The sequence below is a fragment of the Molossus molossus genome, unplaced genomic scaffold (genome assembly GCF_014108415.1).
Source record: "Molossus molossus isolate mMolMol1 unplaced genomic scaffold, mMolMol1.p scaffold_m16_p_10, whole genome shotgun sequence".
Lineage (NCBI taxonomy): Eukaryota > Metazoa > Chordata > Mammalia > Chiroptera > Molossidae > Molossus > Molossus molossus.
The window spans coordinates 61,306,507-61,322,649 of NW_023425345.1; the positions used below are offsets into that span (position 1 = coordinate 61,306,507).

Here is a 16,143-nt window from a genome sequence, read left to right on the forward strand (position 1 = left end):
TTGGTCGTGCAGGTAGCAATCACTCGATGTGTCCCTTCACATCGATGTTTCTCTCTCTCTCTCTTCCTCTCTCTCCCTCCCGCTATGTCTGAATAAAAAAATGCAAAAATGTCCTCGGGTGAGGATAAAAAAAAAAAAAACAAGAAACAGGCCCCAAATGAAAGAACAGAATAAAACTCCAGGAAAAGAACTAAGCGAAATGGAGTTAAGCAAGCTAACAGATGCAGAGTTCAAAATACTGCTTATAAGGATGCTCAATGAACTTAGTAAGAACCTCAATGAACTTAGTGAGGGCCTCAAGAGCATAAAAAAGGACCAGTCAGAAATGGAGGATGCACAGTCAGAAATGAAGGAGGCACTAACTGAAATAAATAATAATTTACACAATTCAATAGCAGAGTAGGTAAAGCCAAGAAGCAAACCACTGATTTGGAATATAAAAAAACAAAAAACACCCAATCAGAGCAGCAAAAAGAAAAAAGAATCCAAAAAAATGAGGATAGTGTAAGGAGCCTCTGGGACAACTTCAAGCATGCCAACATTCGCATCATGGGCGTGCCAGAAGGAGGAGAAAACAAGAAATCAAAAACCAATTTGAAACAATAATGGCAGAAAAACTTCCCTAACTTGGTGAAGGAAACAAACATACAAGTCCAGGAAGCACAGACAGTCTCAAACAAGATGAACCCCAAGAGGCTCACACCAAAGACACATCATCATCAAAATGAAAAAGGTTCAAGACAAAGAGAGAATCTTACAAGCAGCAAGAGAAAGCAGTTAATTACCGACAAGGGAGCTCCCATAAGGCTGTCAGCTGATTTCTCAAAAGAAACTTTGCAGGCCAGAAGGGAGTGGCAAGAAATATTCAGAGGGATGAAAAGCAAGAACCTACAACCAAGATTACTCTATCCTGCAAAGCTGTCATTTAGAATTGATGGCCATATAAAGAGTTTCCCAGACAAGGAAAAGCTAAAGGAGTTCATCACCACCAAACCGTTACTACATGAAATGTTGAAGGATCTTCTTGAAGAAAAAGATAAAATATATAAACAGATAAAATGGCAATAAATACATAGCTATCAACAATGGAATCTACAAACAAAATGAACTAGCAGAACAGAAACATTCTCATAGATATAGAGAACATTTTGTTGGTTGCCAGATGGGAGGGGGTTGGAGGAATGGGTGAAAAAGGTGAAGAGATTAAGAAGTACAAATTGGTTGCTAGACTGACAAACCTCAAAGGGATGGGGGGTTGGGGGTGGGAAGAAATAAACCAAAGAACTTATATGCATATATGCATAACCAATGGACACAAACAACAGTGTGGGGAAAGGCAGGAGGGGGACGGGAGTGGGGAGTAGGGGGTCAATGGGACATCTGTAATACATTCAACAATAAAGATAAAATATATATATATGAAAAAATATATATATATATATATTAAAAAATAAATGACCAATGTGTAAAGCTAAAAAAATAAAAATTTCATTGCAAAAGTTATCAATCAAGGTTAATAGCCCTGGCCGGTTTGGCTCAGCGGATGGAGCGTCGGCCTGCGGTCCAGAGCGACCCAGGTTCGGTTCCTGCTAAAGGCATGTACCTTGGTTGCAGTTTGTCCCCGGCCCTGGTTGGATCGTGCAGGTGGCAGCCACTCAATGTGTCCCTTTCATGTTGATGTTTCTCTTTCTCTTTCCCACCCACTCTATCTGAACAAAAAATGGAAAAAATGTCCTCAGGTGAGGATTGAAAAAAAAAAAAAAAAAAAAAGTTAATGAAAAATAAAAAGGTACATAGTATTTAAAACAAAACAAATACAAATATATACATATATATATTATATATATATATATACACACACACACACACACACACACACACACATATATATATATTAGGATTTGCTCATACAGGGCGAGGCAAAAGTAGGTTTACAGTTTTGTATGAAAAATAACACAATAAACGCTGTTTCGCACTCACAACTGTAAACCTACTTTTGCCCTGACCTGTATAGATGAGATAATCTCTCTCAAATGGAATAAATGAGTACTGTATGTAGAACCCAATCTTGTAAAAGGCTGATGTAACATGATGATACAACTAATTTGGCTTTTTAGGGGAACATTTTACTGCTTAGAAATTTATTTACTAATGTAAAAAATGGCCCGATATACAATATAATTTTAATGGAACCAATAACTTTCCTTCATATCCCAGCAACCAAGTTGGTTCCAGAAAATTAACAAAAATGTATTTGTGGCTCATTCTTTTACCCATCTATATGGTAATGCCCTTTATTTGCTAGGGGGAGTATTAGGAAGACAACATGGCCATAGATGCGAGCCACAGTATTCAATTTACGTTAATCAGAGAAAAAATAATGTGGTCTTACTGGTTTTCTCTCCACTAGTTTTGAACTCAGAAGACAAGGAGGGATGACATAGAATGGCTGACATCCCTGTGAGGCTGGCTGAATGAAAGCAAGGTTTTCCTGGACTACTCTTCTTCCTTTTGGTCTCTACAACAATCTCTGACCACAGAAACATGGCTCTAGAAACATCATTTTCCTTAGGAAAACTGCTGTGACAGGAAATGAGACCCACATGGCTGACACCAAGTACATTAAACACATGCATGTGCACGCACAATTGAGGATACAGATAATTTTTATTTCTTTGGACTTTAACTGGGAATTCCATTTATTTGGATAATAACTAAAGAACATAAAGAATAATGAACTTCCGCCCTGGTCAGTTTGGCTCAGCGGTTAGAGTGTCCGCTTGCAGATCAGAGAGTCCCGGGTTCGGTTCCCACTAAGGGCACGTACCTTGGTTGCAATTTGTCCCTGGACCAGGTTGGGGCTGTGTGGGTGGCAACCAGGTGATGTGTCTCTCTCACGTCAATGTGTCTCTGTCACGTCAATGTTTCTCTCTCTCTCTTCCCCCCTCTCTCCCTCCTGCTCTGAAGATAAATGCAAAAGTGTCCCCAGGTGAGGATAAAAAAAAAAATAAGGAACTTCTGCCCTGGCCGGTTTGGCTCAGCAGTTAGAGCATCAGCCCATGGACCAGAGTGGCAGATTTTATTCTAGTCAAGGGCACATACCTCAGTTGCAGTTCGATCCCTGGCCCTGGTTAGGGTTATGTAGGAGGCAACCATTCGATGTGTCTCTCTCACATCAATTTCTCTCTCTCTCTCTCTCCCCCTTCTTCCCCCTCCTTCCACTCTATCTGATCAATGGGAAAATATTCTTGAGTGAGGTTGAAAAAAAATAATAAGGAACTTTAATATCTCCCTAAGAACCTGATAATGGCTTATACAAATTTAGGACTTTTTTTTATATTGCTACCTGCTTGTATGGAGTATCTATGTTCTACCATTTGGACTCAACATACAATCTCTCTGATGAGCTATAAGGCACAATGTAATTGGTCATAATTTATGATGGGAAAGAATAAAATAGGGAGTACTAATTTTCAACCCAGGGGACAGATGAGCCTTGGAATTAAAATATTTAATGTACTATTCGTATACATCTCAACCATTCAGGGGGAAAAGAGTAAACTGGCCCCCAGTGTCACAGGAGAATCCACAATGGAGGTACTGGGGGTGTAGCTTTTGAAGGACTTACTTTAGACAGCTATCTCCTCCCCCAAGAACAGTCACATCCCTGATTGACCAGACATTTAATAATAAAGCCCAATGGGAAGAGACAAGAGAACAAAGTGTAGGGAGGTCAGTCTCTTCTGCTAGGCTTCTCTCTTAGACCAGGTCATGAAAGACTGCAATTAATCACGTGTGCTGTCCCATTCTATCTTCCCCTTACTTAATCTCATTCTCTCTCAGGGCTTTGATTACTACCAACACACATAAAAATTATTTCATACATTATCTTATTACATGTATTGTCCTATTATATGCCCTCATAGTGCTATATATCTCTTAATCAACAAACTTATTACAGCTGAAATTTTACTTTTACTTGTATAAGCAATGTTTGTCTCTCTCACAATAGTACAAATTCCATGAAGGCAGGGGACATATCATTTTTCATTATTGTTCTCTTTCCAACACTTGACCTGGTTCCTCAAAAAAAAATTAGCTGTTGAATAAAAAATAGGGAGAGGTGGGGGTGGGGTGGGGAGGAGGGTGTCAATGGGGAAAAAAGGAGGGATGTCTGTAATACTTTCAATAATAAAGAAAAAAATGTATGGGGAGAAAAAGAAACACCATTCCCATGGTTTCATGTTTCCAAATGGAAATATGCATTTGTTCTAAAGAAACTCTCCTTCTTCACAGGGACACATCTGATTGCTGAGATTAAGAAATAATGTGCATGCCCTGGCCGGTTTGGCTCAGCGGTTAGAGCATCGGCCTGCGGTCCTGAGAGATCCGGGTTCGGTTCCCACTAAGGGCACGTACCTCGGTTGCAGTTTGTCCCCGGCCCTGGTCGGTTGTGCGGGTGGCAGCCACTCGATGTGTTCCTTTCACATCGATGTTTCTCTCTCTCTCTCTGTTCCTCTCTCTCCCTCCCACTCTACCTGAACAAAAAATGGAAAAATGTCCTCGGGTGAGGATAAAAAAAAAAAAAAAAAAAAAAAGAAAAAGAAATAATGTGCATGCTTGGCATAATCCCATCCCAGTTCTCTTGGATCTGCCTGTCAACAAAGAAAGTGGTTTTTAGTCTGCTCTCATTCACATCATAAGTGATCTGACCTCATTAGGGAGACCTATAATTGTCTGAAAGTGACAAAATCTGGGTGACTTCAAAACTAATTTGGGGTGAATTATTAGGATGCTGCATATCTAAGCTTCACCAATAATGGTGATATTTTTATCACTAACTATATGATTCTTATATTTACTACTCAGTTATTTACAAATACAGGAAAGAAAACAAAGTTTCACTTACAGCCCTCATTAAAACAAAGCACACATTAAATCACCAGCACACATTCAGGACACACAATCTCTGATAATGTGATTGATGAGTAACATCTGTTTCCCATCCAAGATAGAAAACTCTCTATCTCTTGAGCTAAAATCTGTTTCCTTCTATTTTCTCTTGGGAGTCTTACAAAACAAATGCACAATTAACTTCTCCAAACAACCCTTTCCAAATTATTTGTAGAATTAAAAGTACCATGCCAGCCCGGCCAGTGTGGCTCAGTGGTTGAGCGTCGACCCATGTACCAAGAGGTTGCCGGTTCGATTCCCGGTCAGGGCACATGCCCAGGTTGTGGGCCCAATCCCCAGTGGGGGGCATGCAGGAGGCGGCCAATAGATGTTCTCTCTCATCGATGTGTCTATCTCTCTCTCCCTCTTCCTTCTTCTCTCTCTAAAAATCAATAAAGAAAAAATTTTTTTAATGTACCATGCCATTTATTCATTCAGCTAAGATTTATCATGCAAATATGTGATATGCACTGTGGCTAGAAACTCAGGAGACAATGTAAAAAGACAGAAGCAATTCCTGCCTTTATAGGCTTACAATCTAGAGAACATTTAAAAACAGACAAAATTATTTTATTCTGTTAAGGGCTATGAAGGATGCAAACAAGGGAATGAGACAGTGAAAAGGAGAGGGAACATCCAGAGAATACCCTCTGAGAAAGTGCCGTTAAACTAATACCTCAAGGATCAGAAAGAGAAAAAATATCCCATGCCAAAGAAATAGCATACATAAGGACCCTAAGACAACAAAGCATTTAGGGTGTTTTAGGAACTGAAAGAAAACCATATGGCTAGACTACAGAAGAGAATAGTGTGAGATGAGTTTAAGAGATAAAAACAGAGCTAAGATAAGGCAGCCCACGTTGATCATAGTAAGAAGTTTGGATTTTATTTAATGTTACAATTCTTCTTCAAGTTAAATCCCCACATCCTCCTAATGTTTTTCATATCATTTTGATCCCTTTCATTACACTAGTCATCTTTTCCATGTAGTATAGTTAGTCTAACGCACTGAAAATGAAAGGCTTAAAACTAAGCCCAGTTCTCCAAAGTATGATCTCACCAGTAAAGAGTACAAAGGTTCTACCACTTCATCCTTGATACACTTTAAATAAGCAGCCTCAGATCAAATGAGCTATTTTGAGGCTATTACATCACAACACTGATTAATAATAAGTTTGCTCTACAGCTAAAAACGCCAAGTCTTTAACACCTGCTCTTCAGACAGCCAAGCCTTCTGTCCCAATCATGACAATGCCCTCTTCTGAAATCTACTTAAACTCCTGGGTGGTAGCCTAATTCACAGCTTCTCACTCGAAGATCCAGACCCAAACACTATCAACCAGACCTAACTTTCTTATGGTTACTGGTACTGATCAGCATACCTAGTGCCAGCCAGAAATGAGCAACATGGTACGAGAGAAAATTTCATTCCAGAAATCAGTCAATATTTTTCAACTTTTGGATCACTCCTAGTTTTATGTAGTCTAATTTTAGACAAGATAGAGTAAGGACATTTTTCTATTTTCTGTACTGTAAAGTGAGGACATTAATGAAGTTCATTATCATCCTTACAGTTCTCCAAGCTAAAAATCTCAGCTTCTCCCTTCGTCTCACCTCCACATATCCATTCAATCACAAACACTAATACTTGTATCTTCCTTATCACTCTCCTATTTCATGCCACTATAATTTCACGTAGATGACTGGAACAACCTAACATGATTTACAAGGTCCTTCACACTTTGCCCTTTACCCCCAGCTCTTTGGCCTCCCCTTTAAATTTGGTACACTCCATTCCCCCACTATGCAGACCTGTGATACTGAATTACTCTGTTTTGTGACTACATCATGTTTTATATCCTTCCCTCTATCTAAAACATCTTTCTCTCCAAATATTTCCTTCCCTTTCATGCTAATGTTCACTCATTTGTGGGGTCTCAACTTAGATGTCACTTCCTCAGAAAGTATTCCCTGGCTCCTACCCAACCCACAGTCTGATTGAGGTACCCTTCTCCTCTCTTCCTGGTAGCTCCCAAAGCACCTTGTACCTCCTCACCTTAGTTCTTGAGTTTTATTGCCATTTATTGGTCAGCATCCTTCACAAGACCATATACTCTCAGATATCCAGATATGTTTTGTTCACTACTAAATATCAAGCAACTAGCACAGTGATCAGAATATAAGTGATACCCAAAATATATCTGATGAAAGTGAAAGCATGAAAGAGTATGTGTATACAAAGGCATATGGGTGAATGAATGTAAGATACAAGATTTTGAGAAATGAGGAAGCCTTGTCTTCCTTATGTATAATAATTTTATGAAGGGCTCAGACGTGCCTGATTTAAATTTGCAACATTTCAAATAATACTCTGTTTAATAGAAACTACATATAATAAAAGGTAAATTTGGTAAATATATAATGCATAATTATTGATGCATCTTCATTTAAATGTGTATAAAATATTAGACAACTCTTTTCTTTAAAACAGTAATAAAGTGATAGGTTGCAGATCCGAAATACTAAAATGGCAAAATTTTATGCAATCCTTCACCTAAGCAGTCGATAACCCAGAAAAATAAAAAGCTGCATGTGCCCTGAGACGCACATAGGTCATGAGTGACAAGTAAAAATAGTATGCCTTAGGACCAATACAACAATCCAATTTCAATAAGTAGAAAATAATTTCATACTTACTCGCACAATACCACATATTTTTCAAGAGAGTCAATCAGTAGTTTGCTATCGCCTTGATGAAAGTGTAGAGCAGGGAGAACGGCGTCATCCTTTAGACAGAATACCAAATACGACCAGCCCATACCCTCTTTGTTTTGCTTGATTGATTTCAGGTCTGTCAAACTGAACAGGAATGACCATTTGCTTTTCCCATTTCTATGACTTGGAGCATCTTAAAAACAAGAAAATGGGGCAAAATATTTTTGTTCACCTTTTTAAAAGGTACTGACAGTGCTCTTCATGATTGCCTTAACAGAAATTTGTTGACCCTAGGGAATGACTATACCATACATATCACTAAAGCTTCCACCTGTATTTAAAATGGCAACATGTATTTCCTTAAAAAAATAATTTTTAAAATAATTATTCCTATTGCACACAAATTAAAAAGGTTATCCCCAATTAAATATAAACTTTGCATAAAATGAACATGGCTTTGGAAACAGGCTGGCTGGATCTAAACTGCAGTACCACAATCTCACTAACTGAATGATCTGGAGCAAATAACTAAATATTTCTGAGCCTCAGCTTCTTCATCTATAAAATGGAGCTAATTATACTTACCTCCCAATGTTATTCTAAGAATTAAAAGAGATAATACTTGTCAATTAACTAGGTACAGTGCAAAGTATATAGAAAATACTCAATAAATGTTAATCTTTCCACTCCCCCAAATATGAATGCTATGATGCTCCTGGACAATCATTTAAAACAAAAAACAAAAACAAAACCTTTATTTCCCTCACTTCCTTTTGCAATTATTTTTCCTAGATTACAGGGAGTGAAGGTAAATATACCAGTATAAAAAATAACATTGGAGTGAACAGACTTTTCTTTCTTTCTTTATGGGGGGGGGAGACAAAAACCCAGAGAGCAGTGGGGAATTAAGGGTGAAAAGATAACTAGCCCTAACCGGTTTGCTCAGTGGTTAGAGCGTCAGCCTGCGGACCAGAGAGAGGAGGGTTCGGTTCCCACTAAGGGCATGTACCTCGGTTGCAGTTTGTCCCCAGCCCTGGTTGGGACTGTATGGGTGGTGACCACTCGGTGTGTCTCTCTCACATGGATGTTTCTCTCTCTCTCTTCCTCCCTCTCTCCCTCCCACTCTATCTAAAGATAAGCGCAAAAAAAAAAAAGGTCCTCGGGTGAGAGGAAAAAAAAAGATAACTAAATTGTGAATGCTTCAAAGAGAATGAATACATTTAATGTTCCTGCTAAGTCAATCTTTTACTAAATTAAGACCTTATTTCAAATAAAACTATAGTTATGTAAAATAAAGCATTTTCTGAGTTTATGGACTGTTTACACAAGCTTTAAATACTAGGCTTGTGAACAATACCATAGATGATCAGCAATTTAAAGATTATCTATTTAACTAAAAAGTTAAACAAGGGAAAATGTTATGTTTCTTCTCATTAATGCAATTAATTTCTAATCACTTTAACATTTTAACTCAATAGCATGTTATATCTCTGAAATTTCAAAAAACATTTTCCCTAGTGTTATTTCCTAAAAAGTGTCATACTATCCTGTTATTCAAGCTCTTCATTAATTCCGTCCCACACTATCAATTCTACAAAAATAAACTGGTGTTGATCACCTTCTTATATAGTCAGGAACACTACAGCTCCATCACCTCCAATAAGGTCTCCTAAACTGAAACAAAGAAATCTACAGCTTACAGAAACCCCTACCTGCAAGGAATGCAGGCACCACCACTATTTCATGGGCACTTGAGCAAGTATCATTTCAAAGGAAGCCCAGAAAGGCTAAAGTAACACACCGTTTCGAATAGCGAGCTCATATCTAAGATTGGTACTAGATTAAGTGCCATGTGCCCACTTGACTACTACACATTATGTTTTACTGGAATTTATATTATAGAGCTTATATCACTACTATAAGCTAGTTATCAAAGTAAGAACAATTCTACAGTTCCAGCATCTTCATAAATCATTTAAGTGTGAATATATTTGAACTGCCTAGAAAGGATACATATTACTTTATTATTTGAAAAGACCAAAATTATTTTCACAGTTAAAAAGCAATGTTAAAACTAAATATAAGCCTTGGCCGGTTTGGCTCAGCAGTTAAGAACGTCAGTCTGTGGTCCAGAGAGACCTGGGTTCGGTTCCCGCTAAGGACACATACCTTGGTTGCAGTTTGTCCCTGCCCCTGGTTGGGTTGTGCGAGTGGCAGCCACTCAATGTGTCCCTTTCACATCGATGTTTCTCTCTCTTCCTCTCTCTCCCTCCCACTCTATCTAAATAAAAAAAAAAAAAAAAAAGGAAAAAATGTTCCTGGGTGAGGATAAAACCAAAAAAAAACTAAATACAAACATTTAAATAAAAATTTTAAATTATACAAAAAAGTATTCAACCCAAATTACTGTAAGAAAATTTTGTGGAGAATATTAAATAATACATGTAGGTTATATGAATAATCAGCAATTTGTATATATTAAAAACTAAAAATTTTACACAGATTTTTCATTAATGGAAGAGACACACATTACATATTAAATAAAACAGAAAATTCCTCACACATTTCCTCACTTAAAATGCTGATAAATGATGAGTAACACTAAGTCTAGAGTTCCCTTTACTAGAATATAGCTTCATGAGAAAAGGAACTTTATTTTGTCACAACTATATCCCCAGGTCCTAGAACAGGGATTACTACATAAAAGGCACTCAAAGATGTGTTGAATAAACGAATAAGCTAGTGCCAAGTGAACATAAAAGTAATCTGCAATTTAATATACCACCAAAAGCTAACCAGAAACAGAAATGGTTACAAAGAAAAACAGAAACCAAGAGTTAACTCAAAATTTCCTTCTTTTTCCTTATAGCAAAGTAAATAAACCTAACTAGTTCTGCCGAACTTAGTAAGTTACCAAATAATTTACTACATAAACATCTCCAACACACTGACATGGGAAAACTGGCCACAGCAGCAGAAGAGTAAAACAAAAGAGCTCAATAAATATCCATGTCTTGAACCAAATTAACATCAAGGACATGACACTTGAGACAGGTTTGCAGAACATCATGGCAGTCTCGTTCTGGGAATATACATTTTCAAAACATTTGATCTGGTACATAAAAACAAAGATTTAGCAGTAGAAACTCTTAAGAAATATGAAGTTGAATACATCTTTGATAGTCAATTTTTTAAAGATTTGTCCCAAATGTTCTTTGTGAGTCACCAAAAAGAGTAAAAAGTAAAAAGTGAAGGTTGCCCAGTCAGTATGACTCAGTGATTGAGTGTCGACCCATGCACCAAGAGGTCGCCAGTTTGATTACCAGTCAGGTCACATGCCCAGGTTGTGGGTCAAATCCCCAGTAGGGGGAATGCAGGAGGCAGCTAATCTATGTTCTCTCTCATCGATGTTTCTCTCTCTCCCCCCGCTTCTTCCTCTCTCTAAAATCAATCAATAAAGAAAAAAAAGTGTAGCCCTCGCCAGTTTGGCTCAGAGGTTAGAACATCAGCCTGAGGAACAAAGGGCTGTGGGTTCGATTGCTGGTCAAGGGCACGTACTTGGGTTGCAGGTTTAGTCCCCAGGCCCTGTTGGGTAACCAGACAATGTGTCTCTCTTACATCAATGTTTCTCTCTCTCCCCTTCTCCCCTTTCACTCTGTCTAAAAGTCAGTGAAAGAATATCCTCAGGTGAAGATTAACAACAACAACAAAAGTGAAGGTTGTAATAAATAAAAATTTTTATTTGGAAAAAATGCTTTTTAAAAATATAAAAATGTTTTATAATGGCACAATTTTGAATTCTGAAACATCAAGCCTAGAAACTGTTTCCTTTAGGAAGGAGTTTTAATAAAATATAATCAGATGGGATATTCTAGGACAGGATAGGATGGGACAGAGTGCAGTGCACTTCATAAATCCTGGTTTTGTTAAATATGTGTATGCATACCGGGCCAGTTTCTTACTGCTATGCACAATCATAATTTTTTTTTAAATACTAAAAAGAAAACAGAAAAATATCTTAACTTTTAAAAATGTTTTCTTTCTTTATTGATTTTAGAGAGGAAGGGAGAGGGAGAGAGAGAGAAACATTGATGAGAGAGAACATCAATTGGTCGTCTCCTGCATGCCCCCCACTGGGGATTGGGCCCACAACCTGGGCATGTGCCCTGACCAGGAATCAAACTGGTGACCTTCTGGTGCATGAGCCACACCGGCCAGGCATCTTAACTTTTAATAATTAAGAAGTCAAGTTATATTCTTTACTTTGTAAGTCACAATGCATGGCCAAGCCATGTAAGCAGTATTTACACCTGCGGATTTTTGCTAAGCTACACAGAGGTTCTCAACTTCACACATTTAAATCACTAGGAGAGAGTTATTTTTTAAAAAGCCTAATCTTCCCAAATGATTTTAATGTGCAGCCAAAGTTGAAAATTATTATTCTAAAAAGATCTTTTGCCCTGGTCAGGTGGCTCAGTTGGTTGGAGCATCATCCCATACAGCAAAAGGTTGCAGATTCGATTCCAGGTCAGGACACATACCTAGGTTGCAGGTTTGATCCCTGGTCGAGGCACGTACAGGAGGCAACTGATCCATGTTTCTCTCGCTCTCTAAAATAAATAAATAAATAAAATAAAAAGACCTTTATTGTCAGATTATGCTTTTCTCATCCATGTAATTCCTTTTTCTTCTATAAAATTCTGAAAACTCCTTTTGCTCATTTCTGTAGCCTGACATTTTCATGTTCAAGGACTTAACAGCATTAGGCAACAACAACAACAACAAAAAAAGCAATTCACATAACCAATCCTGAAGAGCTGGTCTAGAAAACTTAAAAATCCCTCACATGACAAATATACTAAAATCCTGTGGTTTTATATTTCCTTAACACTTTCCAATGTTCTGGTTAAGAACCTTCCCTTTCAGTAGAAAGGAAATTCCAAAAAATAAACAGATGAGAGACACACACACGCATGCATGCATGAACTGATTATTGGCAATATCTTGTGACTATTTACTTCTTAATTGCCACTGTGCCACTGTTTCCAAGAAATGATACATTTCAAAATATAACTATTATACATGAGAATAATTCCCCAGGCCATACATGAAAATCAATTTTACTTTGCAACAACACTATATAAATGTACCGATACATATTCTAATAAATTTTGGCCAGCTTTTTGAATCTGGTAAATATGGATAAATTCCTATATTCAGATCAAAATTATTAAGAGATTAAAATACACTTTTAGTTCTAAAACACAGAGGAATCAATAAAAGGACAATATTTAGTCCAGCCAGTGTGGTTCAGTGGAATGTCATCCCATGGACTGAAGGGTTCCAGTTTGCTTTCTGGTCAGGACACATGCCCTGGTTGCAGGCCTGGTCCCTGGTGGGGGAGGTGCAGGAAGTGGCTAATCGATGTTTCTCTCTCACATCAATGTTTCTCTCTCCCTCCCTTCCTCTCTCTCTAAAAAATCAATAAAAACATATTTAAAAAAAAAATTTTAACTTTATACAGGTGTTTAATTATTTTTAATTATTTTTTCCGTTAATCCTCACATGAGGACATTTTTTCCATTGATTTTTCAGAGAGTAGGAGGGAGGGAGGGAGGGAGGAGGAGGGGGGAGGGAGAGGAGAGAAGGAGGGAGAGAGAGACACATCAATATGAGAAAGACACATCGAATGGTTGCTTCCCACACAAGCCACAACCGGGACCTGGGATCAAACCTACAACCCAGGTACATGCCCTTGACCAGAAATCGAACCCTGGGACCCTTCAGTGCACAGACCGATGCTCTAACCACTGATCACCACCAGCCAGAGCAAGTGTTTAATATTTTTTAAATGTTTTTATTGATTTTTTTTTTTTTAAAGAGAGAGGAGGGATAGAAACATTGATGTGAGAGAGAGACATCAATCAGCTGCCTCCCACACACCCTGTACTGGGCATTGAGCCCACAACCCGGGCATGTGCTCTGACTGAGATTTGAACTGGAACTTCTCTGTCCATGGGACGACACTCGATCCACTGAGCCACACCAGCCGCGTTTAATATTTTAAAAGCGATCAATCACAAATAACCTGCCCATATCACAGATGGGCTGGCCAGACTGTATTGGAGAAGTATATGTGTTCTATCAGACTGTTAGCTTGGCTCTTCTTTGTTATCTACATGTAGATAATTACCACACAGCAAACACATATTTAAATATATATAAAGGAGAATAGTCCCTGAACATGTATAAAGGGGAGACTGCAATGAGCTGTGAAGATTCCAATAAACACTGAAATTAGAATGGGATGGTTTAGTGGTATACTCCATCTCCCCCTGGTGCTTTAGGATGAAATAACATTTTTTAAAATTCTACTAGATTAAGAAAAATGTGCAAGAGAGACAGCCAAAGCAATTTTCTAAAGTGTTTCTATTTTCTGCCATTAGTAACTACAAAATAGAAAAGGGGTTTTTAAAGCCTTTTTTAATGAAGTCACTACCAACACAACAACAAAAAAAGAAATGAAAAGGGAATATAACTAAAATATGAGAGTTATATGTACCAAAGCACTACCAGAGCATCCCTCTTCTCTGACTGAGTAACATTAAAGAACTTTCTTTGCACTTTTGCTTAATATGATATCATAGCTAATCAGTTTAAGATTTCAAAAGATTTAATTCATACCTCCATTGGTATGTGGTTTCTTTTTAAATGAAACAGTGTTAACCATGTCCCACTCTGCTTCGTAACTGTTCATATGTTCTGGTCCTCGATGAGCTCTTTCTTTTGGGGCCTGGGTCCATTCAACAACTGAACTTGAGTCCTAAAATAATTATAACATATAAAATATTTAGAGACTAGAAGTATAATTTAATTTCAATCAACATCTTTTCAGCATCTATATAAATTAAGGCAGGTATCACTGGTGGAAAAATGAAACACTATTTCTTATCATTTTCTCCCTTGACCATCTTTATCAAAAACATAAGAAAAGCTTACCTGGCTCTCCCTCTTGGGACCACACCTGCACCATTCCCATCCCCCTCTTCTTCCCCCTAGTTGTGTTGTGACAGGATATTTAGAAGTTAGAAAAATTCCTGGGCAAATGGAAGGGGAAACTAAGACAAGAAAATTAAACAAGGCCCAAAAGTCTAGGCAGCTTGCATCCAGCTTGTGAATCACAAGACCTTATCTTCCCCAATCAAGGACACTTGAGAACAAATGGTTAATACCTCTTCTCCCTAACCAGAGAATACATAGCTTAAATCACCCTGGAACTGCTAAGGCAGGAGGAGGGAAGGGGGAAGGAAAAAAGGGGTGTTTTATCTAACCCACTGAACAAAGAATCAGCCGTCTTATGACTTGCCAAACAAGACGACCAGGTGTATATACAAACGTCCCAAGAAAAGCTACAACAAAGTAAAAGGGAGATTTTGAAACCTAATCTGCAACCCAAGCTATCTGGCAGAGGAACCTTAAAACCTGTAGACAGAAAGGTATAAAATCACTTGAACCCCTACTGGACATGTACTCAAAAAAGCTGGCTGCTCACTTGTGCTTTATGCAAAGTGTATTTTAATTTGCTTGCCTTGCTTTCTTTTTTTTTTTTTTTTTTTTTGTGGTACATGCCCCTAGTGGAAATTGAACCTGGGACTCTCTGGTCTACAGGCCGACACTCAACCGCTGAGCCAAACTGGCCAGGGTTTGCCTTGCTTTCTTAATAAATTTGCTTGCTTTGCTACAACGCTGCTATCTAGTGTCACTTGTTTGACATCTTCTTACCAGACTGGCAAGAATGGAGAAGGGGACAGCCCTCTCCCTCTGACTTGGGGTGGGGTCTGTCCGATAACATCTTTTCTGCTGTCCCATACCAGTGTTGCCTTGCTTTTCCCTCTCCTAAGCTCCAAGGGTCCTTCTTTTGCATCTGTAACTAGTTTCCTGAGCCTACACAGCCCAGCTGACTCACTTCTACTACCTTTGTAATTTTCTAAATAAACTTTCTGATATTTGGGGGAGGGGGGAAAGCTTACCCAGATTCCTTGTAGTTAGGGTTGCCAATGAAATATAAGCAGAAGTCTGCAGGGCTTCTGGAAATGCTTTTGCTTTCCTAATAAAGGCCTCATCCCTTTTTCCTAATTTCAATGAAGCTGTATTATCTAAAAATATGGCAGCCATTTTATAAGCATAAGAGAAAAAAAACAAGAAACCACTACAAATAGCTCCAAATCTACAGACTTCTGGTTGAGGAAAAGAGTCAATGATGGCACCCTGGCCAGTTTGGCTCAGCAGTTAGAGCGTCGGCCTGCGGTCCAGAGAGACCTGGGTTCGGTTCCCGCTAAGGGCACATATCTCGGTTGCAGTTTGTCCCCGGTTGTGTTTGGGTCATGTGGGAGGCAGCCATTCAATGTGTACCTTTCACATCGCTGTTTCTCTCTCTCCCTCTCACTTTATCTGAACAAAAAATGGAAAAATGTC

At 38.3% G+C, this 16,143-nt stretch overlaps 1 protein-coding gene across 5 annotated transcripts in view; it reads right to left on the reverse strand.

Moving 5' to 3' along the window:
• Positions 1-16,143, reverse strand: part of TBC1D15 (TBC1 domain family member 15) — a 79,390-nt gene that overhangs the window by 37,337 nt on the left and 25,910 nt on the right. For 2 of the 5 annotated variants that reach the window (XM_036251069.1, XM_036251066.1), the window contains exons 4-5: positions 14,353-14,491; positions 7,651-7,861 (exon numbers count right to left, since the gene is read on the reverse strand). In XM_036251069.1, the coding sequence (XP_036106962.1) occupies positions 7,651-7,861; positions 14,353-14,491 (350 nt within the window). Of the gene's footprint in view, positions 1-7,650; positions 7,862-12,209; positions 12,279-14,352; positions 14,492-14,667; positions 14,724-15,698; positions 15,784-16,143 lie in introns of those variants that run through there. The other 3 variants (XM_036251068.1, XM_036251070.1, XM_036251067.1) reach the window with 3 other exon arrangements.